This window comes from Oncorhynchus clarkii, chromosome 8 (assembly GCF_045791955.1).
Source record: "Oncorhynchus clarkii lewisi isolate Uvic-CL-2024 chromosome 8, UVic_Ocla_1.0, whole genome shotgun sequence".
Classification (NCBI taxonomy): domain Eukaryota; kingdom Metazoa; phylum Chordata; class Actinopteri; order Salmoniformes; family Salmonidae; genus Oncorhynchus; species Oncorhynchus clarkii.
This window is the reverse complement of record NC_092154.1, coordinates 13,924,681-13,942,323: the sequence shown is the minus strand read 5'-3', so window position 1 is coordinate 13,942,323 and position 17,643 is coordinate 13,924,681. Positions and strand designations below refer to the sequence as shown.

Sequence of the window (17,643 nt, the reverse complement as noted above, 5' to 3'; positions counted from 1 at the left end):
GATCATTCCCATTTCTCAGTCAGTTCATTTAAGATTACTGTAATTGTTTTTGCAATCCAAGTCAACATGGTATCTGAATGGGATGAGGCATGGACGAAGCATGTTCGCCTGAATTTGGCATGAATTGTGATCGATGGGCTAGCTTAGTTTTCTGTGTAACGACTACCAAGCAGCCCATATGCTGAGTAGAATTTGATGGTGGTGACAAAGAGTTGCTTCTATTTTGCTTGTCATTATTCCTACCATGAAACCAGCCTGCGACCAGGTCCTGTACACTTTGTTGAGTGTGCTGCCAAATGTACAGGACTCACAACTCATCTTTTCTTTGTCTTTTTGGTGATACTGTTATGGTTAGCCTAGGCTGTACATAATGCTATTTAAACAGTAGTAGGGTTGGATTTCATATGTCTGTGTAGCTGTTGTCTTCATGTTAATATTGCAATTGGAAATCTGCCAAGAATCTATTGATTTGACACTTAATAAACACCATATCCTACAATTCGTTTCAGGAGTGAGCGATCACTTGTGCCCCTTTTCAACAGGGTAACTCAAGCATATAATCGTAGGACTGTGCTAACTTGACCGTTAATAATGTTTTCAGTGGGTATTCATCATTATGATGCGAGAATGGAACACTCGATGAAAGGTTTCCTCAGGGCTGCTGCATATAGATCAGATATCATATCGCCTAGCAACGGCCTAAAGAGATCTTACCGTTGGCCAAACATTTTCTGTCTTGTCATCGTGAAGACTAAAAGGGACAATCTCAATGACTCTTACAGACGTCATGTTTATTATGCCATCAGTGTTTTATACTGTTTGATGGCAATGACGCCATGAAGGCAAATTTCCACGTTGTGTGGGCAATCAAAAGTGTATATTTATGTTTTCTATTCACATTTGCTCTACAATGCTAACCCAGCTACCAGTGAGTGGTTTATTATAATTTAAAATGTTTTTTGGTCTTGCATGCTATAGCTAAGCCATATTCTGTTCTAGTCCACTTCTTGGGACTCATATGGCCATTGATCCCTTGAAAATGTAACTCGGCACGCTCCACCAACTTAGCCTTCCCACAGAACAGTACATTCTAGCTAGGCACCCCTGGGCTCGCTAGCATTAGCATTACACAGGCCCTCAGTCAGCAAGAGCCTCCCAGAACCATGGGGATTCACTCACAATCTTCCATTGATTTGTCCAACTCTGTGGCTTTAGCTCTTTAGCGATACCCTAAAAGTCTCCCCCAGGTCTCCAGAGGGGTCGCTCTACTGTTATTAATACTCACCCTTGTCCAATTGAGTTAAATAACAAATGAAGCTTGTTTGTTTATTATGTGGAAGGCCTATTGTTGTCACCCACCATGTTAGACTCCATTAAGCACGCTATCTCTTGAATAGTGTGCCAATGTAAATCAGCCAGAGTAGAATGGAGTCCAAGAAAGTTCTACTTTAATGAGCATCAATGCTAAAGACTGGCCCATGTCCATTTTGAAACCAAAGTGATGTGGTGTTTTTAGGCATTGACTTAATGGCAAAACATTCTCTCCAAGATTAGTATAGAATTTGCTAAATGTCAAGTGTACCTCTTTAGTGTTCAGTTGCTTTCCAATGTCGTGTTATGGTTGTGTGTTCTTTCAGCGCAACATAGGGAATATCACTCTGACAATGGGCCTTTCACAAGGAAAAGCTATTTTTGGATAATGTGATGACACATAGTCTAATTTGAACTGGTCTTTTCCCAGCTTGAGAAGACAACTCTGATCCATTTTGTACTAAAATGTAGGCCCGGGCCTCCCGTGTGGCGCAGTAGTCTAGGGCACTGCATCGCAGAGCTAGCTGTGCCACCAGAGACTCTGGGTTCGCGCCCAGGCTCTGTCACAGCCGGCCGCGACCGGGAGGTCCGTGGGACGACGCACAATTGGCCTAGCGTTGTTCGGGAGGGTTTGGCCGGTAGGGATAACCTTGTCTCATCGTGCACCAGCGACTCCTGTGACGGGCTGGGCGCAGTGCACGCTAACCGAGGTCGCCAGGTGCACAGTGTTTCCTCCAACACATTGGTGTGGCTGGCTTCCGGGTTGGATGCGCGCTGTGTTAAGAAGCAGTGCGGCTTGGTTGGGTTGTGTTTCGGAGGACGCATGGCTTTCGACCTTTGTCTCTCCCGAGCCTGTACGGGAGTTGTAGCGATGAGAGTAATTACTAACAATTGTAGCGATGATCGTTGTAGTGATGATAGTAATTACTAACAATTGGATACCACGAAATTGGGGAGAAAAAGGGGGGTAAAATAAAAAATGTAGGTCTACAAGTTGTGATTTGCTGTTAGATGTTTGATAGGATGTAGGCCTAGCTATGAATCCTCTGAAGTGATGTGAAGTGCAGTCACTGTGATGTGTCCACTAACTTCATTTGTGTTGCGTCTTCTCCAGTGATGGAATGGGGCGACGATGTAAGGCCCCTTTCTGAAGAGGAAGCCATGGTCATCGTCAACCACCAAGCCACAGGGGACGTGTGCACCCTCATGATGTGCCTGCAGGACAAGGGCACGGTAATGGACACCTCCATAGTTGGCATTAAAATGTAGCCTCCTAGACCAGGGTTTCCCAAACTCTGTCCTCGTGCCCCCCCCCCCCCCCCGGGTGCTTTTGCCCAAGCACTACACAGCTGATTCAAATAATGAAAGCTTGATGATGAGTTGGTTATTTAAGTCAGCTGTGTAGTGCTAGGGCAAAATCTAAACAGGCCCCCAGGACTGAGTTTGGGAAACCCTGTCCTAGACTACAAATCACTTCAAGTGAATTCAGGGATGAAACTAACAGATCTAGAAGTGACAGTTAAACATGTCCTTAAATGTAAGAGGTAGGACTATTTCTCTATAGAAAATGTCTTGAATTGAACTCTTTCAACCCACTTAGGGGCACTTGACTTGGATGTCTGGAATGTGGTTGGATGATTGTGTGTCTGGGGACCAACTTTCCCTTTAAGAAATATTTTTAAATCCTGCACTGAAAAATGTCAGGTTTACTGAGCGCAAAACTGGACATTGAAAATTCGGTGCAACTTCCAGCGCTTGTTTACTGTGAACTGAGGCTGTACCCACTTGTAATTTTCCATTTCTTTTAACAGTGGCCATAGAGGGCTACTGTGGCTATTTGATCATAATGTAGGCCTACCAAAATGGCCTACCATCAAAAACAATGGAGAAAATAAATCCCTTAACATTTTAACATGGAAATAACTGTTGTATCATTCAGCATACAGTAGCAGCCTGTGTGTGGTGTTCAATGTAGGCGTACATTCCAGGAGACTTTCGGTAGAAACATGTAGGGCTTGACATGAACCCGTTTAATCACTTGTCCTTCACACTAAGAGGTGACTGAAAATGTTGATGCAAGAAACCACTTTACAAAATAAATGCATTATTATTCCCATAATATTATTACAGAGAATTAGACAAATGATGCTACCCTCTGCCTATTGACTACTTTGCATATTCAAGCTTGTTTCAGAATACAACACGGCCTCTTTAAGACAAAAAAAAGCTCTTTGCCTGACTCGCTTTTCAAAGATGCCTAGGAATGTACAAGTGTTGTGCTCTTGTAGGAAGCAATGACTCCCCTATTGCTGACTACAAATAATCTATAAGTGGGCTAATAACTCACTAACTAGCAAAACATATGAACAAAATGTGCATTCGTGGATACATGCAGCTCTCGCTTTGATCTCAAAACAAGCTCATCTACTCACGCTGTAATTCCAGTCCAGTTGAAAGTAAATGGCACAGATCAATGTATGGCAATGGTCTATTTGCGTGTAGGCCTACTCCAGCTCTGATTGTGTTTGCTGAGTATCGGCTGAGTAGTGCATGTCAATGCAATAGAGTCCTACTCCGATGTGTTCTGCCTGCAGCAAAATCTCTTGCATAGTTCATTGCATTGAAAATGGCTAATATTGTGTTGATTCAATCACAAGTGCCACAGAAAAGGGAAATGTTGATGGTGTTAACAGGGCAAACTCTAAAACAGTGAGGTAGGCTATATGATCACACTGGTAATATATCCTTTGCTGTGTTACTTGAGGCACAGCTGAGTGAGCATACATTTGAAATAATTAGCTTTTTATTTTTATATTACTGGACTGATGGTGCCTGGCATCTGATGGTCAGTCTCAGTGGAAGGAGAGAGCAGCAGACTGAGGGTCTGCCTTTCATCCTCCCTCTGCTCTCCCTTTCCTCCACTGACAATGACCAAAAAGGGACACCTTCTTCCAGCTGATTGGGAAACTCGTGTCGCACTGACAGTATCAACTTTGCTGTAGCAATCTTTTATGCCTGCTACGTTACTGCAGACCAGTGGTAAGCCTTATAGTGCACTTGATTTGCTCTCTGGACCTGCCGGGAAGGCAGAGTTTGGACCTTCAGACAGATGAAATGGTTCAAACTGGCAACAGTTCACCTACCTGGCACGCAGGGCAGCTGAATTGGGTGCACCTACTGCCAACAGCCTGAGCTGAAATAAAACAATTTTAAAAAAACAAATAGGAACACAAGTCTTTATCGTTGGGTTTTTACAGAAATGTTTGGAGATTGACTGGGTTGGTCATCACTGCTCTATAAAGCTAAGTGAAGTTCAATCTCGTGCTTCTCTCTGTGGGCTGATCACGGGGGAGCTGCACAGCGCACTCAGGGCTATGGTCTGGGTGTGATATCCTGCTTAATATACTGCTCAAGGTGGGCTGATGATTGTGTGTGGGTTGGAATATTCACTGAAGCAGTTCTATTCTCCAAGGGAGATAGCTATTCTGCGCCACAACATTATTGCATAATATTACTTATCAGTATCAGATTAATGATATTAATAATTAGCCATTGTATCAGCAGGACTAACTGACTATCCAGTATCCACAGTGACACACACTACCTGGAATGTGTTTGACAAAGATAAGATATTGTCATTTGTGACTTGCATATTTAACCAAAATGACATATTTCACCAAAGTTCTACTGTGTGAAAGTAAATAATTAAGGTAAAAGGACAGAAGCGATAATGACCAAAGACCTGAGCCTGGAGTTCAAATCCAGTGGTATTTCTTTGTCTTAGGAATGTCAAATTTGCTAATTGAAGTTGTTTAACCCATTTACACTCATGGGAATTGACCTAACTGGATAGGGCTAAATTGAAATGTTTCTTACAAAAGAAGTATGAAAAACAATTGAAAGGGGGCATGTATTAGACCAAAGGTGTGTAACCCAACAGTTCACCTGATAAGACTGAATCCAAACATTACACTGTTGATTTAATGTGCATTTTACATTTACTGTACTTTTTTTGTGTTTAAAAAAAAAAATGTTTTACCCCTTTTTCTCCCCAATTTCGTGGTATCCAATTGTTGTAGTAGCTACTATCTTGTCTCATCGCTACAACTCCCGTACGGGCTCGGGAGAGACGAAGGTTGAAAGCGTCCTCCGATACACAACCCAACCAAGCCGCACTGCTTCTTAACACAGCGCACCAATGCGCCGGAGGAAACACCGTGCACCTGGCCACCTTGGTTAGCGTACACTGCGCCCAGCCCGCCACAGGAGTCGCTGGTGCGCGATGAGACAAGGACACCCCTACCGACCAAGCCCTCCCTAACCCGGGCGACGCTAGGCCAATTGTGCGTCGCCCCACGGACCTCCCGGTCGCGGCCGGTTACGACAGAGCCTGGGCGCGAACCCAGGGACTCTGATGGCACAGCTGGCGCTGCAGTACAGCGCCCTTAACCACTGCGCCACCCGGGAGGCCTTTTACTGTACTTTTTGCTGAATTTGTTAAAGATAAAATATTAAAATACCCTGGATACATTCAGTAACATAAGACTATTCCTGGAAAATGTGGGGTAGGTGCAACATAAGACAAAAAAATGACAAGAGTTTGAGTGAGAGGACTAACTGGTGTCTCCAAGTGGCCACACCTCTCCAAAGTGTGCATAGTTCCTAAGCAATTTCAATGCAATTTTATGGCTCAATTTAGGGCTGGGCCTGTGCGATATTTAATTAATTAAATAAATAAAAAATTTGGGCGTGACCTTCAGAATGCCTGTATTGCACAAATTCATTTTTTTTAAATACTTTTTTTACGTTTTATTAGCATTTTATGTCCGCTTGCTCTCGTTGTGTTTTTGGTGTCAGATCCTTCTGCGATGTGTTCAATGACTGTAGACTGTGTGCATCTTAATATTTACAAACACCAAGCCCCTCCCACTGCTACTCACAGCAATAAGGAAGAAAGATTATTTCTTCAGCTCTATTTGCATTTCAGTTTTGATCCAACAGAATTGTTCATATGGACACTGAAACGCATTGAGACATTATTTTACTGTAATAGAGAGGTTAACTTTTCTAACAATACCATTTTTATGTCTCAACTCCTCACATTGAGAGCAGAACAGACACTACTAAAATGGCAGTATCAATTCACATTGATTCTGGAAAATGTATGCTCAGTTTGTCACGGTACCGCTAGCAGCATGTTAGCCAAAAATACTATTATACTAGCTGTATTTTTATAAATGTGCAATAAGAATAAAACACAATTTTATATATGGAATTGGCAACTCATTCTGAGAAATAAGGTAGGTCACTTGATTTCAACACGTGGACAGGCTAGCATGCTGTTCAAACAGTTGGAGATGGACAGAAGGGTGTGTTCATAACAATTCAACTGTTCTACCTTGTTAGCTAGCAAATAGATCGCACTTGGCAAAACATAAAATACAAATATTAGCTGGCTACTCACTAGCATGTGGGCTTATGCTTAAGAGATTGTTTATGAGACCTGTTAGTTTTCTATAATGCCTTCTACAAGAAATGAGTTTGATTCAATGTGCATTATGCATCGTTCTGTTAAAACTTGTAACAAAAAGGGCATTTTCAACCAGGGTTTCCGTTAGTCGACATTTGGCAATAATATTGCCGCTGGCTAATTGTCCAAGAGATTAATAAATCCCATAGCAAAATAATGCTTTTTAGCAAAAAAACATTTTAATGGAAATACCAGCCACAGTAAATGTATTTGACTGGTCTTATCGATCTATAGCCCTCAAACTCAACTCTGCACCTCAAAGCCAATTTCACTGCTTTTTTCATTGTTCCCCTCTAATCAGGGACAATTCATTATCAGATAGAACACAAAACCAGCAGGCTCAGGACCTCAGAGTAAAAGCTGATTTATGCTTGATCCAATAATGTGGTCCGGAGGCTCCATATGGAGCGTGTGAAGCAATTGCGTGGACTCGAGGCTTGCAGAGGGATGATCGAGCTCCATACAGCGACGCCATGCGCCTCCCAAATGTTGTAACAATGTGGAGTGCTCCGTAGAGCTGCGCATTGAAATGATTGGTTAACGGTAGGTGGTATAAAGGTGTATAAACACAAACTCACTTCACTCAAGCTTTGTTTACAAACTGTACGATGGCTCAAACGGAATGTGGCAGAACTATACTGGTAACTAACCCCTTTTCTACTGTTAGCTAGCAGGCTACCAACTAGCACGGCAGAAAAGGTACACTGTTGTGACTGGATGCCATAGTGTTTAATTTAATGTTATACTATTATCTGAAGAATGAACACATCCGACAGCAGTGGCTACACTTTCATTTTGGATAACAGGCGGCACCAAAAAGTATGATGTCACGTGTGTGAAGTGAATATGCCGAGCGAAGTTGCACTATCAGTTGGGGAGAACATTTGATGGGTCTTGCCAGGAAGCTAATCCTGAAGACGGATGCTTTGCCATCATTGAAATGGATCTTGCAAGCGCTGACCATAATGTAAGTATCAGAGTTTTAGTCTGATGCTGTGGCTGTAACACTGGCTGTTTGGACTTGTGAATGGTATATTTTCTGTAACACACCAATGTTTTTTCTTCAACATCCAACATTCAACATTTCTTCAACATACATCTTCAAGCCCTCTGAGAACTGCCAGCACACAGCTGACATGAAGGAATGTTGGCTGCAAAGGGAGCTGCGGCGTGGCGTGTATGGTATTTGTAATTTACCTCTGAAAATCATATTCTGACATTCCATTGTTTTGTTTTTGTCGTACAGTTGATGTAGATTGGGGCTAATGATTTCCATCACCTTTTTGTCTTTCCACTATCATCAAGCTGTAATGATAGACATTTTAGAAAATTCAACATCTACTGACTGCACAGCTTCCCAGGCAACCACCACAGCAGGAATGCTGTGATACATTATCAGCTTTCACAAGGAAAAGAAGGGATATGCTGTGAAGAGACCCAACATATTGTAAGGGATAGTTATTCATTTCAAGTCAATTGAGCATTTCGGGCGCATACACACATTCAAAATGCAAACATTGAAAACTTTTACAAAAAAAGGGCAGGACCAAATATTTCAAATTGAGTACTTCAAAAACACATTGTGGAATGAGTAGATATCTGCATCACAAATTGATAGCATCATAACCTACAACAGTAAATAAAATAAAATTCACTACCCATTTAACAAACATTTCTGTTTTAAAAAACATTACAGGCTAGAGGTAGACAGGCTCCTGGATGAGGTCACCCTTGATCCAGCTCTGTATGTGGGGAAGCTGTGTGTGCTATCCATCCCAGGACCCCTGTAAACCCAATGTGAGAGGCCTGACTAGGAGGCCATATCTGGATTTGTCTCGTGCTACAATCTTGAGTGTGACTGAAGCCTGCTTGATTGAAGCGGGGTATATGGGTCACCCTCCTCTCCCGCTCTCCTCCCTACCAATCTCTGTAGTTGGTTGCATTTCCTAAACCCTAAGTAATTAATTTTACATGATGTCACATTTTGTTTAAAACATTTAAAAATCAAGCATTCGGATTGGAGATGAGTGTTAAATTGTGCGAATCAATGGGGTCCTGCACACTGTAGGGTGGCCGGGTGCCTCTATTAGGCTTATGGCTTTAATCATTTATGTCAAATGTCTCACCATTGTTTCTCACCTTTATTTCTCATGAGTGTTCATGTTGACACATTTCTTGGCTATATTGGCCTATTGTAAATGATCAATTAAATGTCTGATAAATACAACTCTTGTCATTAATAATGCAGAAGCACCAATAAATTGTCCAGTACACTTATTGAATACTCCTTGTCAGGCCTATACAGAGAGAACAGTCGCTAAGTGCGTTGTTGGAGCTGATAGGATCGAAAGTAAGGGAGCTTTGCTCTCGGTTCAGCTTTTGCCATTCAAATCTTTCCTTAACCCCCTAGAGTCGATGTCAGCGCCGCCAATGACATCTAATTAGCATAATATAACAATTGCATTAGTTCGTCAGTATAGGCTAGAGATGTTTTTTGTTGTTGTTGCATGGGCTGTATCTCACTCCACTGCATCCGCAAATGTCGCCCTTGCCCATCTGCGGTGAATGGTTGCAGAGCTAGAGCGGTGTTTGTCAGACAGACCATGAGACATCCCATAAATCGGTCTTCTCACGAAAACGCCTGTAGCATCCGAACCGACAAACCCCTCCTTTAATAACCCCTCTATGAAAAGATGAGACTCTCACAAACACAGGTTGTTAGAAATGTTTTCACATTTATTCTAAGTTAAAAACAGATACCTTATTTACATAACTATTCAGACCCTTTGCTATGAGACTCTGCATTGAGCTCAAGTGCATCCTGTTTCGATTGCTCGTCCTTCATGTTTCTACAACTTGATTGCAGTCCACCTGTGGTACATTTTAATTGATTGGACATGATTTGAAAAGGCACAAATATGAGGTCCCTGTCTATATAAGGTCCCACACTTGACAGTGCATGTCAGAGTAAAAACCAAGCCATGAGGTCGAAGGAATTGTCCGTAGAGCTCCGAGACAGGATTGTGTCGAGGAACAGATCTGGGAAAGGGAACCAAAAAATGTCTGCAGCATTGACAGTCACCATGAACACAGTGGATTACCAAGACTCTTCCTAGAGCTGGCCGCCTGGCCAAACTGAGCAATCGAAGGAGAAAGGTCAGGGAGGTGACCAAGAACCCAATGGTCACTCTGGCAAAGCTCCAAAGTTCCTGTGGAGATTGGAGAACCTTCCAGAATAGAGTGGCCAGACGGAAGCAACTCCTCACTACAAGGCACATGACAGCCAACTTGGAGTTTGCCTAAAGGCACCTTAAGGACTCTCAGACCATGAGAAACAAGATTCTCTGGTCTGATGAAACCAAGATTGAAAAATTTGTCCTGAATGCCAAGTGTCACGTCTGGAATAAATCTGGCACCATCCCTACAGTGAAGCATGGTTGCTGATGTTTTTCAGCAGCAGGGACTGGGAGACTAGTCAGGATAGAGGGAAAGATGAATGGTGCAAAGTACAGAGATCCTTGATGAAAACCTGCTCCAGTGCACTCAGGACCTTAGACTGGGTTGAAGGTTCACCTTCCAACAGATCGAACATCTCTGGAGAGACCTGAAAATATCAGTGCAGCAACGCTCCCCATCCAACCTGACAGCGCTTGAGAGGATCTGCAGAGAAGAATTTGAGAAACCCCACAATACAGGTGTGCCATGCTTGTAGAGTCATACCCAAGAAGCCTCGAGGCTCTAATCACTGCCAAAGGTGCTTCAACAAAGTACTGAGTAAAGGGTCTGAATACTTATGTAAATGTTATATTACTTCTTTTTTTGAAAAAATGTTTTTGCTTTGTCATTATGGGGTATTGTGTGTAGATTGATGAGTGGAGAAAAAACGATTTAATAATTTTTAGAATAAGGCTGTAACGTAACAATGTGGAAAAAGTCAAGGGGTCTGAATACTTTCCGAATGCACTGTATATGGAGAGAGTTTAGTCCCTAAAATAAAGGGTTAAATACTTGATCTTTCTTATCTCTCAGATTTAGGACGGACACAGTACCAACTTTTGATATTTTTTTTATCCATGTTTGAAGCAAACGTTTCCATGGACTATTAGCTGTAAGGCCAAATTATGTGTTTCACCCAAAAAATGTTAATACCTTAAGGGGTCCTACAATATATCTAAATATTCCATGGTATGACCACAATTCCATATGTTAGCTTAGTAGGAACCCCCGCCATTAAATTGATTTCAAAATACTGACGACGGATCGGCTCAGAGATATTACAACATATGGCTGCTAATATTGAGGCGGCTTATTCTAACGCTTACCCTATAAAAATGCATTATCCCTGATTTGGCACATCATTAGGCTACACATCATGAAATACATTGAGACAAATTACAGACTAGCCTACAAGTATCAAAATAGAGCTAATTTGATTGAACATTAAATATATTTCAATATGATTGAAATAGGCCTATAGCTTGCTGTTTATTTTAATGCAGTCATTTTATTTTTTTTATTTTAAGCATCTTTTTATACTTGTTTTTATCAATTACAAAGACATTGGCAACTTTTGTATTTGTAGTCCACTGTTCTGACATCGCAGTCACAGCGAGACGGATTAACCATGTGATTCTATGTTATGGCAGAGATCTATGTATTAAGTGATGAGGGAGGGCAAAAAAGCACCTAACAACGCACTTAGCAGTTCTACGAGTGGTCTGAAGCAGACGTTAGATTACGAGCGTTTTCAAAAGCAACGTTAAAGGTATAATGTGCAGAAATCACTCAGCATTTCCTGGTTGCTAAAATCCTACTAGTTTGCATTGTGTAGAGATTCATTGTATCATCAATAACCCTAAATATAGTATTTTAAGCTGGTGTACAAATCTGAGGGTAAAAGATGCTACCGCTTCTTGCTTTCGACGTGTAACAGATCTATAACTCACATTTCTATGTAATTTTGGTCAGGTCTCCCAAAAATATTGCAACTTTAACGGTGGTTTTGGGAAACGGCTCCGAGATTTAACAATGCTCCTACCAAGGTTCTAATGAGGAACTTAGACTTAACCTCTTGAAACTAGGGGACACTATTTTTATTTTTGGAAGAATAACGTTCCCAAAGTAAACAGACTATTTCTCAGGACCAGATGCTAGAATATGCATATAATTGACAGCTTAGGATAGAAAACACTAAAGTTTCCATAACTGTCAAAATATTGTCTGTGAGTATAACAGAACTGATATTGCAGGCGAAACCCTGAGGAAAATCCAATCAGAAAGTGACTCTTATTTTGAAACCGTTGTGTTCCTATGCACCCCTATTGGCCATTGAAAGAGATATCAACGAGATTCCTTTTGCTACGTATTCCCTAGGGTGTCTACAGCATTTTGACGTAGTTTTGCGCCTTTATGTTGAAGAATAAGCGTAAACGACTACATTGCGTAAGTGGCCAGCTGAGGGCTCTCGGAGTGATTCTTGCGTAAAAGACAGAGGGTGTCATTTTTCCTCTCGCTCCTACTGAAAAGCCAGTTGTCCCGGTTGATATATTATCAAATAGATATTTGAAAAACACCTTGAGGATTGATTATAAAAAAAAATGTTTGCCATGTTTCTGTCGATATTATGGATATAATTTGGAATTTTTTCCGGCGTTGTCGTGACTGCTATTTCCGGTGGATTTCTCAACATAACGTGACCAACAAACAGAGGTATTTTGGGTATTAAAATAATCTTTATGGAACAAAAGGAACATTTGCTGTCTAACTGGGAGTCTCGTGAGTGAAAACATCTGAAGATCATCAAAGGTAAACGATTGATTTGATTGCTTTTCTGATTTTCGTGACCAAGCTTCCTGCTGCTAGCTGGACATAATGCTATGCTAGGCTATCGATAAACTTACACAAACGCTTGTCTTGCTTTGGCTGTAAAGAATCATTTCTAAATCTGAGATGACAGGGTGATTAACAAAATGCTAAGCTGTGTTTCACTATATTTCACTTGTGATTTCATGAATATGAATATTTTCTAGTAATATTTTTTGACCGTTGCGCTATGATAATTAGTGTAGTTGATGACAATTCTCCCGGATCCGGGATGGGTAGTTCCAATTAAGATGCTTTTGGCAAACCGGACCCAGGTCACCAACGACATGTTGCCCATTGCTTACCTTGTCACCTGGAAACAACCACAAAGGTGTTTCAAAGAGCTGTTAGTCAAGGCGAGTTCATGAATATACGCTCACCGCCTGTTCTTTTATGCTTCCTGGTACTTAGAGATTCTGAGAAATTCTGAGCATTTTAATTACATAAAAATATTACGAATGATGGTTTGGTCATTCAAAGGAAATTTTTACTTGGGAAATAGGATGACTGTGGGACCTTTTTTAAGATGAATTGTCATAATCTAAATGTGATTTCTGTCATTCTGAGCACCATGGGTGGACGCCCTAATAAGGTTACGCAGCCAATGTATATGGGTCCGCTAAATTTCTCAACAAAATGTAGTCAAATATCTGACACCACAATTTCCATAATGGAAACCGTGCACGCACGCACACACAGGGTCATCCGCACATTCACGCACGCACACATCTACATGTTGACTGCAACAGCTCTACTCGAAGCGCTGCTGGCTGATACTGTACTCTGGCTAGCCAGCAAGTATCTGATTCTCAGCCTCCCTCCAGTTTAACCTGAAATTATTGGCACGTCTTGTGATGGGATGCGAGAACCCAGTCCCTCAGCCCTCAGCCAGTGGCTCTGTCCCAAACTCACTGACAGCGTCCCAAATAGCACCTTGTTCCCTATATAGTGCACTACTTCTGACCAGAGCCCTATGGGATTCCCTATGGGCCCAGGTCAAAAGTAGTGCGCTATAAAGGGAACCTTTATCTCAGACTGGCCAATAAAAATAAAATATTAAGATGGGCAAAGGAACACAGACACGTGAACTCTGCTGAGAAGGCCAGCATCCTGGAGTCGCCTCTTCATTGGATGACGTTGAGACTGGTGTTTTGCGGGTACTATTTAATGAAGCTGCCAGTTGAGGACTTGTGAGGCGTCTGTTTCTCAAACTAGACACTCGTATGTACATGTCCTCTTGCTCAGTTGTGCACTGGGGCCTCCCACTCTTTCTATTCTGGTTCGAGCCAGTTTGCTCTGTTCTGTGAATTGAGTAGTACACAGCGTTGTATGAGATCTTCAGTTTCTTGGCAATTTATTGCATTGAATAGCCTCCATTTCGAATGGAATAGACTGACGAGTTTCAGAAGGTCTTTGTTTCTGGCCATTTTGAGCCTGTAAACGAACCCACAAATGCTGATGCTCCAGATACTCAACTAGTCTAAAGAAGGCCAGTTTTATTGCTTTTTTTTAATCAGCACCACAGTTTTCAGCTATGCTAACATTATTGCAAAAGGGTTTTCTAATGATAAATTAGCCTTTTAAAATGATAAACTTGGATTAGCTAACACAAGGTGCCATTGGAACGTGATGGTTGCTGATAGGATAAGGATAAGACAGTTCTTTGTTGAGGATGACTGCCAACCTTACACGCAACCCACTGCCATCATATGGATGAGCACTTGGTTTGGGGAATGAAGAGGGGGTGAATTGTGGCAGTTTTGAGGGTTAGGGTTTTTCTGGAGGAGGTGGAGAGCAGGGCCTGTTTTAAGCTGTGGTGCACCAACATGATGACATGATCCACCTCATCACGTGCTTCCTCAGCCCAGTTATCCTCTTAGTGCTGAAAGAAGTTAGTGACCAAAATGGCAGAATGGGCCAAAGCTGATCAGCAGGGTTACGTAGACTGTCTTCATACCTATGACTATATAGATTGTGTTTTTGTGTGTGCGCACAGACGCATCTCTGGCTACGTAGACTGTTTGTGTGTGTGTGTCCAGACCTATGGCTATAGAGTGTGTGTGTGACCACAGTCTGTTCCATTCTGTCCTTTAGGTGGTGAGGAAGATGATGTGGTTGATGGACCATGTGTTCAAGTACACTAACTTCGGCCTGGTGTCTCTAATCCATGGGGACTTCTTCATCAGACAGGTGAGACAGACACTCTCCGAGACCTCTATCCATCTGGCTGGCTTTTGCTCAGCTGATAACTACCGAACTGCTCTTGTGATCAGATATTGTTTGATGTGGTCTGGCTGATCTAGCGGAAGGTTAATGCCGCAACGTCCGGCACACACATCTACAGTGTCGGCATAGGTTTGAATCTGGCCTTCTGCCCTCAGGCAACCTCTATCCATCTTTCCACACTGTCATCGTCTCTATTAAAAAAAATCATAAAATGCCTAAAAATGTGTTTTATATTTTCACCAATGTTTGTATTTGTCCTTTTACCTACCACACACTTTACCTACTTTATTACCTACCACACTCACACACTTTATTACCTACCACATACACTTTACCTACTTTATTACCTACCACACACACACACACTTTATTACCTACCACACACATACACTTTATTACCTACCACACACACACACTTTATTACCTACCACACACACACACTTTATTACCTACCACACACACACTTTATTACCTACCACATACACTTTACCTACTTTATTACCTACCACACACACACACTTTATTACCTACCACATACACACACTTTATTACCTACCACATACACTTTACCTACTTTATTACCTACCACACACATACACTTTATTACCTACCACACTCACACACTTTATTACCTACCACATACACTTTACCTACTTTATTACCTACCACACTCACACACTTTATTACCTACCACACACATACACTTTATTACCTACCACACACATACACTTTATTACCTACCACACTCACACACTTTATTACCTACCACATACACTTTACCTACTTTATTACCTACCACACTCACACACTTTATTACCTACCACACACACACACTTTATTACCTACCACACACATACACTTTATTACCTACCACACACATACACTTTATTACCTACCACACACATACACTTTATTACCTACCACACACACACACTTTATTACCTACCACACACATACACTTTATTACCTACCACACACACACTTTATTACCTACCACACACATACACTTTATTACCTACCACACACATACACTTTATTACCTACCACACTCACACACTTTATTACCTACCACATACACTTTACCTACTTTATTACCTACCACACTCACACACTTTATTACCTACCACACACACACACTTTATTACCTACCACACACATACACTTTATTACCTACCACACACATACACTTTATTACCTACCACACACATACACTTTATTACCTACCACACACACACACTTTATTACCTACCACACACATACACTTTATTACCTACCACACACACACTTTATTACCTACCACACACACACACACTTTATTACCTACCACATACACTTTACCTACTTTATTACCTACCACACACACACTTTATTACCTACCACACACATACACTTTATTACCTACCACACACACACACTTTACCTACGTTATTACCTACCACACTCACACACTTTATTACCTACCACATACACTTTACCTACTTTATTACCTACCACACTCACACACTTTATTACCTACCACATACACTTTACCTACTTTATTACCTACCACACACACACTTTATTACCTACCACACACATACACTTTATTACCTACCACACACATACACTTTATTACCTACCACACTCACACACTTTATTACCTACCACATACACTTTACCTACTTTATTACCTACCACACTCACACACTTTATTACCTACCACACACATACACTTTATTACCTACCACACACATACACTTTATTACCTACCACACTCACACACTTTATTACCTACCACATACACTTTACCTACTTTATTACCTACCACACACACACTTTATTACCTACCACACACACACACTTTATTACCTACCACACACATACACTTTATTACCTACCACACACATACACTTTATTACCTACCACACACACACACTTTATTACCTACCACACTCACACACTTTATTACCTACCACATACACTTTACCTACTTTATTACCTACCACACTCACACACTTTATTACCTACCACACACATACACTTTATTACCTACCACACACACACACTTTACCTACTTTATTACCTACCACACACACACACTTTATTACCTACCACATACACTTTACCTACTTTATTACCTACCACACACACACACTTTATTACCTACCACACACACACACTTTATTACCTACCACACTCACACACTTTATTACCTACCACATACACTTTACCTACTTTATTACCTACCACACTCACACACTTTATTACCTACCACACACACACACTTTATTACCTACCACATACACTTTACCTACTTTATTACCTACCACACACACACACTTTATTACCTACCACACACACTTTACCTACTTTATTACCTACCACACACATACACTTTATTACCTACCACATCTACTTTATTACCTACCACACTCACACACTTTATTACCTACAACATACACTTTACCTACTTTATTACCTACCACACTCACACACTTTATTACCTAAAACATACACTTTACCTACTTTATTACCTACCACACTCACACACTTTATTACCTACCACACACACACACTTTATTACCTACCACATACACTTTACCTACTTTATTACCTACCACACACACACACTTTATTACCTACCACACTCACACACTTTATTACCTACCACATACACTTTACCTACTTTATTACCTACCACACTCACACACTTTATTACCTACCACACACACACA

At 41.3% G+C, this 17,643-nt stretch overlaps 1 protein-coding gene across 2 annotated transcripts in view; it reads left to right on the top strand.

Annotated features, from left to right (window-relative positions):
* LOC139414984 (lysophosphatidylglycerol acyltransferase 1) overlaps window positions 1-17,643 on the top strand; it is a 75,189-nt gene that overhangs the window by 23,388 nt on the left and 34,158 nt on the right. For both annotated transcript variants that reach the window (XM_071162670.1, XM_071162668.1), the window contains exons 3-4: window positions 2,426-2,544; window positions 14,798-14,893. In XM_071162670.1, the coding sequence (XP_071018771.1) occupies window positions 2,426-2,544; window positions 14,798-14,893 (215 nt within the window). The remainder of the gene's footprint in view (window positions 1-2,425; window positions 2,545-14,797; window positions 14,894-17,643) is intronic.